The sequence below is a fragment of the Scylla paramamosain genome, chromosome 3 (genome assembly GCF_035594125.1).
Source record: "Scylla paramamosain isolate STU-SP2022 chromosome 3, ASM3559412v1, whole genome shotgun sequence".
NCBI classification, from domain to species: domain Eukaryota; kingdom Metazoa; phylum Arthropoda; class Malacostraca; order Decapoda; family Portunidae; genus Scylla; species Scylla paramamosain.
Window position 1 is genome coordinate 28,655,522 of NC_087153.1, and position 12,500 is coordinate 28,668,021.

A 12,500-nucleotide genomic window follows, 5' to 3' on the forward strand; every position below is an offset into this window, starting at 1 on the left:
TGAATTTCCAGCATATCCTGTTTTTCCTTCCCCCGACTACTTACTGCACGCTATGAGGCATTTACCAGATAGATTCGTAACCCACCCTGACACTCTCTGTCCACCAGTGCTATAAAGTTGGTTACTAAAAAAATGAACTCCTCACCTTCCCTGACTTGTCTCTCTAGTACGCCAATCCCACGCAGTTAGACCGTCATCAAATGAACTATTAACCTATCCTGACCGTCCTGTTCCCTATTCATCAATCCTTCGTTGTCAGGCGGTAATCAAAAGGACTCCTAAATTACCCTTCAAGTTCCTACCTATCAGTTTAATGAAGGACAGTGGATGGCAGGCAATCACCAAATAGATTCGTAACCTATGACCCTTCAAGTCCCTATTAACTAATATTCTGAAGTAAGGACAGTGGATGGCAGACAGTCATCTAATGAACTCCTAATCTGGGAGTGGCAGTTGAGTGACCCTTTTTCCTGCTATTTTTGTTCTCTTGTCCCGCTTCCTTCACACGTAAAAAAGAGGAAAGAAAAATAAAAGAAAATTCACCACGATCCCCGCGATCCCTTGCCCCAATCACGCTTTTAGGTGGCGGTTCACGGGAGGCGCGTTCCTCTTCCAGCCCACATGGAGAGACGTGAGGAAGCGCAAACCTACCAAGCGGGGCCCTTTAAGACGCGTGAGCAGCCCGTGACCCACCTGCCGGGAGCTTGAGGTGGTAGGTGTTGTTGAGCAGGTGGCAGCAGGCGCCCGTCACACACAGCAGGAGGGACGCCACCTGACCCAGCAGCAGCGCCCGCCAGATGGACCTGCGGGGGTAAAGAAGGATCACGAGTCAGTATTGTAAGAGGTGCTTGTAAAGCCACGCCATGACTCACGGGAGAGGGTTGTCTGTAGGGTGGACAAAAAAATTCGTGGAGAGCAGCAATAGGTCAGAGATCAAGCAAGGGCCGCATTCCCACACGTTCTGTCTCGACTTCGACTACTTTCAACATGCTTTAGTGGAGGTTACTGGGATTTTCAACTGTGTTTTTTGATGATGCTAGTAATATCTTAACCTGGATTCCGTATCATTAAAGGGAATAAAACATGAGGACGAAACGCGAGTAATTATGCTTGTGTCTTTGGGAAATAGAACTAAAGGGCATCCAAATTGGTACCCAAAAATCTCTCTCTGCTTACATAACTTCGCTAGTACTCGCAGGGAAAGACTGGAGGATATGGTGAACAGAAAAAAAAAAAAAAGGTCGTCAGTGGGAACATAAGGTCAGAGATCACCCAGCACCACAGTACAGCCAGCATGGATGTGCCCTTACAAGGAAACATGCTTGAACACAGAGTCAAAATAAGGTACTCTGTGAAATAATACCTGAATAATACCAGTACAGTACTCCCCGGCAGCTCTCACAAGGAAACAAGCCTTAATACAGAAATGAAAATAAGTTGTTTTGAGGAACAATACGAGTAGGTCAGAGATTACCGGCACAGTACACGGCTACACGCGGAACATTAAAGGTTAGAGGTCAGGGCAGTACACGCGAGAAAAAAGAGGTGAGGGGTGAAGGGGTGCGGCGTAAGCAGTGTCAGGCGGTGCATCAAATGTTCCTGTTGGGTTTACAGTAATACCAGAGTGGCCTTCCAGTCCCCGATCATTGGCAAGCCTGACGCTCAACGAAATATTGGAACATTTGGGGCTGAATTCCCTCGGGTGTATCCCCTCTCCCTCCCTCTCTCGCGGATGATGATTGGCCGACTGCACACACATCGAGCATCATAATTATATAGGCAATTGCGATAACGATGACCGCATAAATTTATCTGTCCGTTTAGTACAAGATAATTACACATTTTCGTATAAACGTATTCCGCTTTTAAAGAGAACGAATGCATGGGGTTGGCTGCGAGGTTTGGTTTGTTTGCATTGCGTTGCGTTGTGTCCAGTGTGGGTACCGCCGCCTCACCGCACACCGCCTCACTCTCAGAGATTTTTCCTGGCTCGGGACATCCTTCAGGGGCGGGAGGCTGCGTGTCCTGGCTGGTGCCTCTCCAAACACTGCTCAACATGACTGAGACAAAGGCCAGGCGTTTCATCACCTTTATTCACAGTCTCCCTTCTTGCTCTGCCGACGCTACACACTATATCATCATCTTGCAGCCTTTTGTGCCTTCTGCATCTCTGTGGTTAGCATTTCAAAACTCCCATGACACACTTCTCTCACATGGCTCCACTGCTTATAATGTACGTAAAATTCCGTATATTCTCCAGTGTGAAATGTATAGCCCCGTAATAAAAGGTACACACACCCCGACAACTGAGGAACGTATCGTAGGTGAGTCAGGACAGAAGTGCCAAGCTGTCTGCAAAATTGACATGTTTTCAAAACTGGCCTTTTCTTACTTTTTTCCTCATCGGTATTGATCAGGTTCTCGTTTGTTATAATGTTGTTCTTGTTTTCTTGATTTATCTTTACCATCACCACCACCACCATCACCATCACCACCACTATCACTACTACTACTACTACTGCTACTACTACTACTACTACAACTACTGCTGCTGCTGCTGCTGGTGCAGTTGATTTCCTTTCCCTTCTCTTTCTCCTCCTCCTCCTCCTCCTCCTCCTCCTCCTCCTCCTCCTCCTCCTCCTCCTCCTCCTCCTCCTTTTCCTCCTCCTCCTCCTCCTCCTCCTCCTCCTCCTCCTTCTCCTCCTCCTCCTCCTCCTCCTCCTCCTCTTCCTCCTGTCCCCTCTCCTCCCTACTTCTCCTCTCCCGTCTCCCCTCTCCTCCTCGTCCTCCTCCTCCTCCTCCTCCTCCTCCTCCTCCTCCTCCTCCTCCTCTAGGGATCAGAGGTATCGACACACTCCTTCAGCAGCATTTAGCAAGTGCGACCGAAACAGAACACCAGGGCTGCGTTTCAAGTTAAATCAATCCAATCATGAGAGGCTCCTTGACACTCCCCGGAGACCAGAACTCGGCGTCGTGGTTACTATCCAAACTTCTTGAGCAAATCACCCGAGGATACGCAATTCTGATTAGGAGGAGGACGTGAGAGATTATTTAATGTTAAAGGGAATGATCATGTGGTATGATAACATTAGGGAAAAGAGAGGAAAAGAGAAAGAGGCTCGTGATTCTTATCAGTCACTACGAATTTAGGAATTTATCTGAGTAAAGCTGAAATAGGAGGAGATTAGGAGGACGTGAAAGATACGCAAATGTTAAAGGGAAAGACTATATCGTATGACAACCTTAGAAGAAAGAGAAAAAGAAAAGAGAGAGAGGCTTAAGGTCTTTAGCAGTCACGAAGAAGAATTGAGCTGAGGAAAGCAATTTTCTTTAATAAATCAGCCGAAGACAAAGTGAGAAAGATGTGAAAGCTAAATTTGGTGCTAAAAGGAAAGATTGTACTGCTAATAATTCTAGAGTGAAGAAAAGACACATAGAGTCACAAAGGCTTATTAAAGACCAATTGCACAGTCTTTTCGTAAGCTACCCAACCAAAACGCTGCGTAGGGTGGTAAGCACCCGAACAAATAAAAGAGAACAGTAAAAACGAAAATTTTAGATGACTAGTGGAATTTTCTTCGGTCAATCAATCAGCAGGAGATAGACATTGTGCAAGAAGAGAAAGCTGAACTAGTACTGAAAGTTATGATATTATTGGATAGTTACCCGTAAAGAAAGAAAAAGAAAAAAAGAATCCCAAGGTCAGTGGGAATGAAGGAGAATGCAACAGCGTGTGCGGAGAGGAAAAGGACAACTGGGAAAAGGTGTCATATACAAAAAGAAAAGAAGGCAAAGGTTATCGCCCTCCAAGGAGAAAGGTCAGACGTCACTATGAGGGACACACGAACAGCAGGAGGAGGAGGAGAAGAAGGAGGAGGAAGATAGGGAAAAGAAGAAGAGGAAGAAGAAGAAGAAGAAGAAGAAATAAGGAGATAAAAAGAGGAAGAAAAAAATAAATAAGATAAAGATAATGATGATGATGAAGAGGAAGAAGAAGAAGAAGAAGAAGAAGAAGAAAAAGAAGAAAACGACAGAAGGAATAATGATAATAATAATGATAATAATAATAATGATAATAATAATAATAATAATAATAATAATAATAATAATAATAATAATAATAATAATAATAATATGATGATGATGATGATGATGAAGATTAAAAAAAGAAAACCACAACAACAACAACAACAACAACAACAACAACAACAACAACAACAACCAGCAATAACAACAACAACAACAACAACAACAACTACAACAATAACAACAACAGCAAACCAACCAACCAACAAACAAACAAACTAACTAACTAACTAACTAACTAACTAACTAACTAACCAACAAACAAACAGCAAGCATCAAACAAGAGGAAAGAAACAAGCAAGAACCAGACATACAGACAGAACAAGAAGACCAAGAAGAAAAGAAGAGCGAGTGAACAAGATGAAGAAGACGGGGGTAGTGAAAAATGTGCAAGGAGAAACGGAGAAACGGAGAGGAAGAAGGGGAGGTAAGAAGGGGAGGAGAATGGAGGATGAGAACGAGAAGAGAGAAAAAAATAGAAAGAAAGAGAGATGTAGAGGGGGAGGAGGGGGAGGAGGAAGAGGAGGAGGAGATGGAGGAGGGAGCGACAGAAAGGAGAGGGAAGATCAAAGAAGGTCAAATGAAGTTAGAGAGAGAGAGAGAGAGAGAGAGAGAGAGAGAGAGAGAGAGAGAGAGAGAGAGAGAGAGAGAGAGAGAGAGAGAGAGAGAGAGAGCCAGCCAGCCAGCCAGTCAACCAGCCAACCAGCAACTCTCACGGTTCATCTGGTACATAACGTTGGTGTCCGGACCAAAATATTAATCACGTATAAATATTAAAAATGAAAAATGCGCAAAATACATTACAGATCCATTATGGCGAAACGCAGTAGGGGGGTAGAAAAAATATATACAAATAAATTCACGTTTATTTATTTGCTCTCTCTCTCTCTCTCTCTCTCTCTCTCTCTCTCTCTCTCTCTCTCTCTCTCTCTCTCTCTCTCTCTCTCTCTCTCTCTCTCTCTCTCTCTCTCTCTCTGTGTGTGCGTAGGTATGGAATTATTATTATTATTATTATTATTATTATTATTATTATTATTATTATTATTATTATTATTATTATTATTATTATTACCTATTTCTTTTATTCTTACTCATTCCACCCACCCCTCTCTCTCTCTCTCTCTCTCTCTCTCTCTCTCTCTCTCTCTCTCTCTCTCTCTCTCTCTCTCTCTCTCTCTGATAATTACGGTTCATATATTATCCGAAAACTCCTGCTCCGTCTCCCCCCACGGTTTCTTTTTCACGGACGCGTTAGTGCCGTGGTTCATATGCTGATGAATTGTGGGAAGCGAGACAAAGGAGAATCGGCGAGCAGTTTGGGAAATGAAAGGAGATAAAAAAATAAATAAAACTCTTCGGCTGCTGATTAAAGACGGACAACAGGCGTACAGAGAGAGAGAGAGAGAGAGAGAGAGAGAGAGAGAGAGAGAGAGAGAGAGAGAGAGAGAGAGAGAGAGAGAGAGAGAGAGAGAGATTTGCATAAAAGCAGATTGACTAAGAGATGAACAGATCGGCTGACAGACAGACAGACAGACAGACAGACAGACAGACAGACAGACAGACAAGCAGCCAGACAGACAGACAGATAGACAGCCATCGCTAGACTGACAGGCGAGGTGCAGGACATACAGATAGACAAAGAAAAACATACTGGCAAACACATAGAATAATAAACGGACTAGCAGAGATACAGACTAACAGATAAATAAAGGAAGAGATAGGTAGACAGACGTATGTCGTAAGAGAGAGAGAGAGAGAGAGAGAGAGAGAGAGAGAGAGAGAGAGAGAGAGAGAGAGAGAGAGAGAGAGAGAGAGAGAGTAGAGGAAAGGACACAGAATGGAATCACATTACACGAATCACTACCGAAACGAGAACGGCCACAGCGAACAGGGAAGTGAACATGAAGGAAAACGAGACCGAGAACTGCCAGGAGAGAGGCGGCGGTGGCCAGGACCTGAAAGACGAAGGAGAGGGAGAGGGAGAGGGAGAGGGACGACTTTCGGGGACATTACGAGTGTGGTTCCTTCGTATCGATAAAACGTTAAATACGACATCGAGTATATAAAAGATACCTACATCATAAACTAACAGTCCACACACACACACACACACACACACACACACACACACACACACACACACACACACACACACACACACACACACACACACTACAAGTCCTATCGCAACCACACGGGAAAAGGTGATTCTCCCTCCCTCTCTCTCTCTCTCTCTCTCTCTCTCTCTCTCTCTCTCTCTCTCTCTCTCTCTCTCTCTCTCTCTCTCTCTCTCTCTCCCTAACGGAGTATATACACAGGAAGCATTCACCCTTGGAAGCCTGTGTCAATACAATACACGCTCAATTTTTTCCCTTGCTTTTGTTTTTTCCTTTGGCTGGAACCGCAAATGTGTTCTGGGAGGAAGGGAGAAGGAGAGCAGCATTGCGTGAAGGCCGGAATGGTGGGAACGGGTTAGGTTAGCTTAGGTTATGTGATGATGGCTGAGGTTAGGTTACGTTAGATTAGGTTAGGCTATGTGATGTTAGCTGAGGTAAGGTTAGGTTAGATTAGGTTAGGTTAGGTCAGGTTAGAGGAGAGAAGGTGAAATAAGGTAAGGTAAGATCAGCTTAGATTAGGTTTGGTTTGGTTTGGTTAGATAAGATTAGGATAAGTAAAATTGGATTATGTTTGGTTATAAATTTGGTATGATTAGGCAAGGCAAAGAAAGATAAGAGTAGGGATGGTTATGCTAGGTAAGTTAAAATAAGATTGGGTGAACAAAAACGATTAACTTCGGTATTGTAAAGAAAAGTAAGCTTAGTTTAGGCCAACCAAGGGAAGCAATAAGAGTAAAGGGAAACAAAGGCGTACTTGAACCGTGTTTTGGGGGAGAGAGGAAGGCAGTCTGGCGGGATTGAGCAAGGAAAGGAAGGAAGGAAGGCAGGAAGGACAAGGGGAAGCGGTGCAGTGGGGCGAGGCACAGCGGGGCGCGGCGGAGCAAGGCGAGGGTGAGGGGAAACAAGGCTGAATTAGGTCTTGTAAGGGGAAGAGAACTGGCAGGACAAAGCGAGGAAAGGAAGGAAGGACAAGAGAAAGCCGTGCTGCAGGAAGAGCCGAGGCGAGGCGGGGCGAGGGGGAAGGAAACTTAAAAACAATGGCTAATCGGACTGTGTGTGAGTGTGTGTGTGTGTGTGTGTGTGTGTGTGTGTGTGTGTGTGTGTGTGTGTGTGTGTGTGTGTGTGTGTGTGTGTGTGTGTGTGTGTGTATGTGAGCTTACCTATTTTCACATTTACAGAATTGAGTTGAGATCGTAATGTCTTCTTTTTTTTTTTTGTTAACTAATTATTATATTTTCCTTAGACTTATGTATATTGTTTTGCATACACACACACACACACACACACACACACACACACACACACACACACACACACACACACACACACACTACTTAATGTATGTGTTTGTGTGTGTGTGTGTGTGTGTGTGTGTGTGTGTGTGTGTGTGTGTGTGTGTGTGTGTGTGTGTGCGCGCGCGGCCGTCTTGGTGTTTTCGACTCGGCGCGGCCCACTCCCTCCATTACCAGCAAGAGGACAATGGGAAGGAACAGCCATCCCACGCGTCTATTTCACCGATTAGTCGCCCCGCTTCACACCGCGCCCGCCAGCCAATCAGCGAAACGGCCGCAGATTGGATAATTTTGATTCGCTGAGCAGCACAGGTGGTTTGTTTGCGCCCCCACCCACCAGCGACCCACGAAAGATCAGTACTCCTGGCCACCGGTGCAGGGGACGCTCAGGGCGTGCAAGCGGTGGGAGGGCTGTGGACGTGACGAGGGTGCAGGTGACTCAAAGGCCCATATTCAGAAACGCTCTGCCCTCCCACCACGGCTGCTTTCCAAGGTCACAGAGATGATTTCCGGGGTTCTCAAGACTATTGCTCCTTTTATAATGTAGAAATTTTGTTAATCCATCACTAGAATAAAAAAATAAAAAAACTCTTAGAAACCCGTGTAACTTTAACTTGTTTAGCCTTTTGAAAGTGGTGGCGGTGCAGCGCAGAACTGTTTCAGAACACGATGACTCTCAGACAAAGACCCAGATTGAGGAACCCTGACAGGCATGTAATCGTGGTGTAGATGGCTGGGTGCTGAAAGGAGATTAGGAGAGGAAGTGGATGTAATACCATTACTATTACTGCTACTACTACTGCTACCACTACTGCCACCACTACTACCACCTTTACTTAGTACCACGAGACCGGGACCAACAAATGCAAGGAATAATGAAAGCAACAAGTCTAAACGAAACAAAGAAAGCCACGCGTGCACGCAGCGAGATCAAAAAGCAAGGGTTAATGAGAGAGAGAGAGAGAGAGAGAGAGAGAGAGAGAGAGAGAGAGAGAGAGAGAGAGAGAGAGAGAGAGAGAGAGAGAGAGACTATGTATGTGTATCCTTTCCTAAATACCCCTACCTCCCTCTCCCTCCCCTCTCTCACCCCTTCCTCTGTGGATATATATTTTTTTAGGGTCTGCCACGAGCGAAATTAACTAAGGAATTTAATACATTCTAATGAGGCTTCGTGTTCACGCCGCCCTGTGCCGATGAAAGCGTGAAATTTTCCTATGCAAATATATATACCCGCGCTTTCAGGAACACAAGCCGCCCTCTCCCTCCCCCCACTCCCTCCACGAACAATCCTTCCGGGAAATGAGGGGGGGAAGGGGGGGAGAGGTTCTAGAGGGAGGAAGGGAGAGATAGGAGAAGAAGGAGGAAGAGGAAGAGGAGAGGCTTAAGACAAAACGGAGGGGGAGAGAAAGAAATTAGTCGAAGGAAGGTGTGAGAAAGAAGGGAGATGAAGGAAGGTTCTTGAGGGAGGAAGGGAGGGATAGGAGGGGAAAGGAAAGATTTAAAGGCGAAACGAAAGGAGGGAGAGAAAGAAATTAGATGAAGGAGGGTGTAAGAAGGAAGGGAGAGGGAAGTTGTGGAGGGAGGCTGTAAGGGGAGACAGGGGAGGAAATGGAGGGTAAAGCGAAGAGAAAGGAAGAGAAATAAATAGGAGACATAAGAGTAGTGAAGAAAGAAAAGGAGAGATGTAACGGTAATTTCTGGAAAGAGAAAAGTAGGAATAGAAAGGAGAAGGATGCAGGGATAATAAAGAAAGCATAGGAAGGGAGGGACAGAGAAGAAGATAGAGAGGATGTGGGAGGAAAAATGGCAAAAAGGAAGGTATGGGTTGCAGGAGAAGGGAAGACGTGGAAAAAAAAAATATAAAGGGAGAAGAAGGGAGGCTGTTAAGGGGGAGAAAGGAAGGAGTAAAAAGGAATAGAACAAAAGGAGGTTTTGAGGGAAGAACAAAATGGACAGAAGGGAAGGAAGGAAAGCTGTCAACGGAGAGAGAGAGAAAAAAAAAGAGGGAATAGAAGGAGAAGCAAAGGATTAAGGAGGTAATGAAGAGACGAACAGGAACACAAACCAGAGATGACAGAACGTATTTAAATAGACAATGGAAGGATAAGATAATCAAAATTAGAAATGTGAGATAAAGAGAGGAAACGAGGTAAGTAAAAAGGAAGTGAAAAGGTGAGGGAAGGAGGAAGAGGAGGAAGCCTGTAGAAGGGGAAGAGAGGGAAAGGTAGGGAGGCAAATCAAGTGGAAAGGAAGGAATGTTGGATGAAATGGAAGAGAGGGAAAACAGGTGATAATGAAAAAGGGGAAAGGGAGAGATCGGAGGGGAATTTGGAATGAAGCAGGGATAGGAAGAGAGAGAGAGAGAGAGAGAGAGAGAGAGAGAGAGAGAGAGAGAGAGAGAGAGAGAGAGAGAGAGAGAGAGAGAGAGAGAGAGAGAGTTGCAATGGTGACAAATTACGATGAAAATAAATAATGAAATATATATAATGCTAACAAGGCTAAATTTGTATATATGAAAAACAAATCATAATTGAAAAAAAAAGTGTACATTGGCACGTTTCTAATCAGCTTTCCTTTTTAACGTGAAAATAAATACGTTTTGACAACGAGAGAGAGAGAGAGAGAGAGAGAGAGAGAGAGAGAGAGAGAGAGAGAGAGAGAGACGAAAATTAGAGCTGTCTGAAAAGAGAAAGAATCGCTGAGAGTGTTGACAAAAAGGTTCTTTCTCTTTCTTTCTCTTACTTCACTCCCGCCTCACTTCCTCTTTTCCTTCACTCCCTAGCTCCCTTAACCTTTTCCTTCACTCCCTCCTTCCCTTCCTCTCTTCCTTCACTCCCTTCTCTTCCTTCACTCCCTCCCTTCTCTTCCTTCCACTCCCTCCCCTCCTTCCCTTTCTGTCTTCCTTCACTTCCTCCCTCCCTTACCCTCTTCCTTCACTCCCTCCCTCCCTTCCTCTCTTCCTTCAGTCCTTCCCTCCCTTCCCATCTTCCTTCACTCCGTTCCTCCCTTCCCCTTTACCTTCAACTCCCTTCCCCCCTCTCCTTTCTTTTCTTGCCCCTCCTCCGTACTCCTTCCTTCCTTCCTTCCACTTTCTCTTCCTCCACTACACGGCAGAGAGAGAGAGAGAGAGAGAGAGAGAGAGAGAGAGAGAGAGAGAGAGAGAGAGAGAGAGAGAGAGAGAGAGAGAGAGAGAGAGAGAGAGAGTTTTTCGCTCTTTTCTGTAAAATTTATTGTACGGAATAAACACACACACACACACACACACACACACACACACACACACACACACACACACACACACACACACACACACACACACACACACACACACACACACACACACACACACACACACACACACACACACACACACACACACACACACACACACACACATTCAAAGCAGTTTATACATCGAAAAACAATAAATGAAAAAAATGTTAGAAAATTTACATGACTGAAAGAAAAAAAGGAAAAGCAACAACACAGATAATAGAAAATAAATGGAATATTGATATCAACGCGACGACTAAAGAATGATAATGATAATGATAATAACAATAGTAATAATGATAATAATAATAATGAAAATAATAATAATAATAATAATAATAATAATAATAACAATAATAATAATAATAATAATAATAATAATAATAATAATAATAATAATAATAATAATAACAGCAACAGTATTATTCCTACTACTACTATTACTACTACTACTACTACTACTACTACTACTACTACTACTACTACTACTACTACTACTACTACTACTACTACTATTCCAACTACTATAACAACAACAACAACTACTACTACTACTACTACTACTACTACTACTACTACTACTACTACTACTACTACTACTACTAATAATAATAATAATAATAATAATAATTATAATAATAATAATAGTAATAATAATAATAATAATAATAATAATAATAACGACAATAGCTCTAATAATAATTATGTAAAAATCAACAACAATGGAGCCAATTAACGGAATTTTCCATTTGTGCCCTCTCTCTCTCTCTCTCTCTCTCTCTCTCTCTCTCTCTCTCTCTCTCTCTCTCTCTCTCTCTCTCTCTCTCTCTCTCTCTCCCCCAACCCCCACTGCTTGTCGTTGGCAGGAGGTGTTCTGTTGGCGGGTTGGGGGAGGGAAGGAGAGCCGCCCCCTCACGCCACCCTACTGGCGCGGCCACTTACTGCTGAAGGAAGTTGATTAAAGTGGGCGTGAAGGAGGGAAGGGAAGGAAGGAAGGAAGGTAGGAAGGGAGGAAGGAGGCATAGGACTGGAGGAAAGAGGGGAAGAAAGAGATGTTTGGGTAATATTTGTAATGAGAGAGAGAGAGAGAGAGAGAGAGAGAGAGAGAGAGAGAGAGAGAGAGAGAGAGAGAGAGAGAGAGAGAGAGAATAGGTTATGTGACGGATGAGCGGACGTTTGTCAGTGTGTGTGTGTGTGTGTGTGTGTGTGTGTGTGTGTGTGTGTGTGTGTGTGTGTGAAAGAGCTATTTTTCACGTATTCTTTGGAGAAAAATGGGGAAACAAAGCAGACGAAATAGAAAGATGTTGAAAGAATGAAAGAACAAGCGATTCATTAAGAGGAAGAGAAAGAGGAGGAGGAGGAGGGGGAGGAGGAGGAGGAGGAAGAGAAAATGAGAAAAGAGGAAGAAGAAGAAGAAGAAGAAGAAGAAGAAGAAGAAGAAGAAGAAGAAGAAGAAGAAGAAGAAGAAGATAATGACCTTGAGAAAACAGCAGCAAGAAGACGAAGAAAAAGAAGAAAAAGAAGAGGAAGTAGAAGAAGAAGAAGAAGAAGAAGAAATCACATAAACATCACACAGACAACAACAACAACAACAACAACAACAACAACAACAACAACAACAACAACAACTACAAAAACAACAACAACAGTATTAGTAGTACCAACTATAACAAGAATTACAGCAAAACAGAGAGAAGAAGCATGGATAAGTAATATCTAGGGAAGCAGGGAG

At 43.8% G+C, this 12,500-nt stretch overlaps 1 protein-coding gene and 1 long non-coding RNA gene across 2 annotated transcripts in view; one reads left to right on the forward strand and one right to left on the reverse strand.

Moving 5' to 3' along the window:
* LOC135093330 (uncharacterized) overlaps window positions 1–12,500 on the forward strand; it is a 142,141-nt gene that overhangs the window by 91,246 nt on the left and 38,395 nt on the right. The window lies entirely within an intron of this gene.
* LOC135093327 (solute carrier family 35 member F1-like) overlaps window positions 1–12,500 on the reverse strand; it is an 85,771-nt gene that overhangs the window by 49,618 nt on the left and 23,653 nt on the right. Inside the window, 1 exon segment of the mRNA XM_063992508.1 lies at window positions 694–803. Coding sequence (XP_063848578.1) covers window positions 694–803 — 110 coding nt within the window.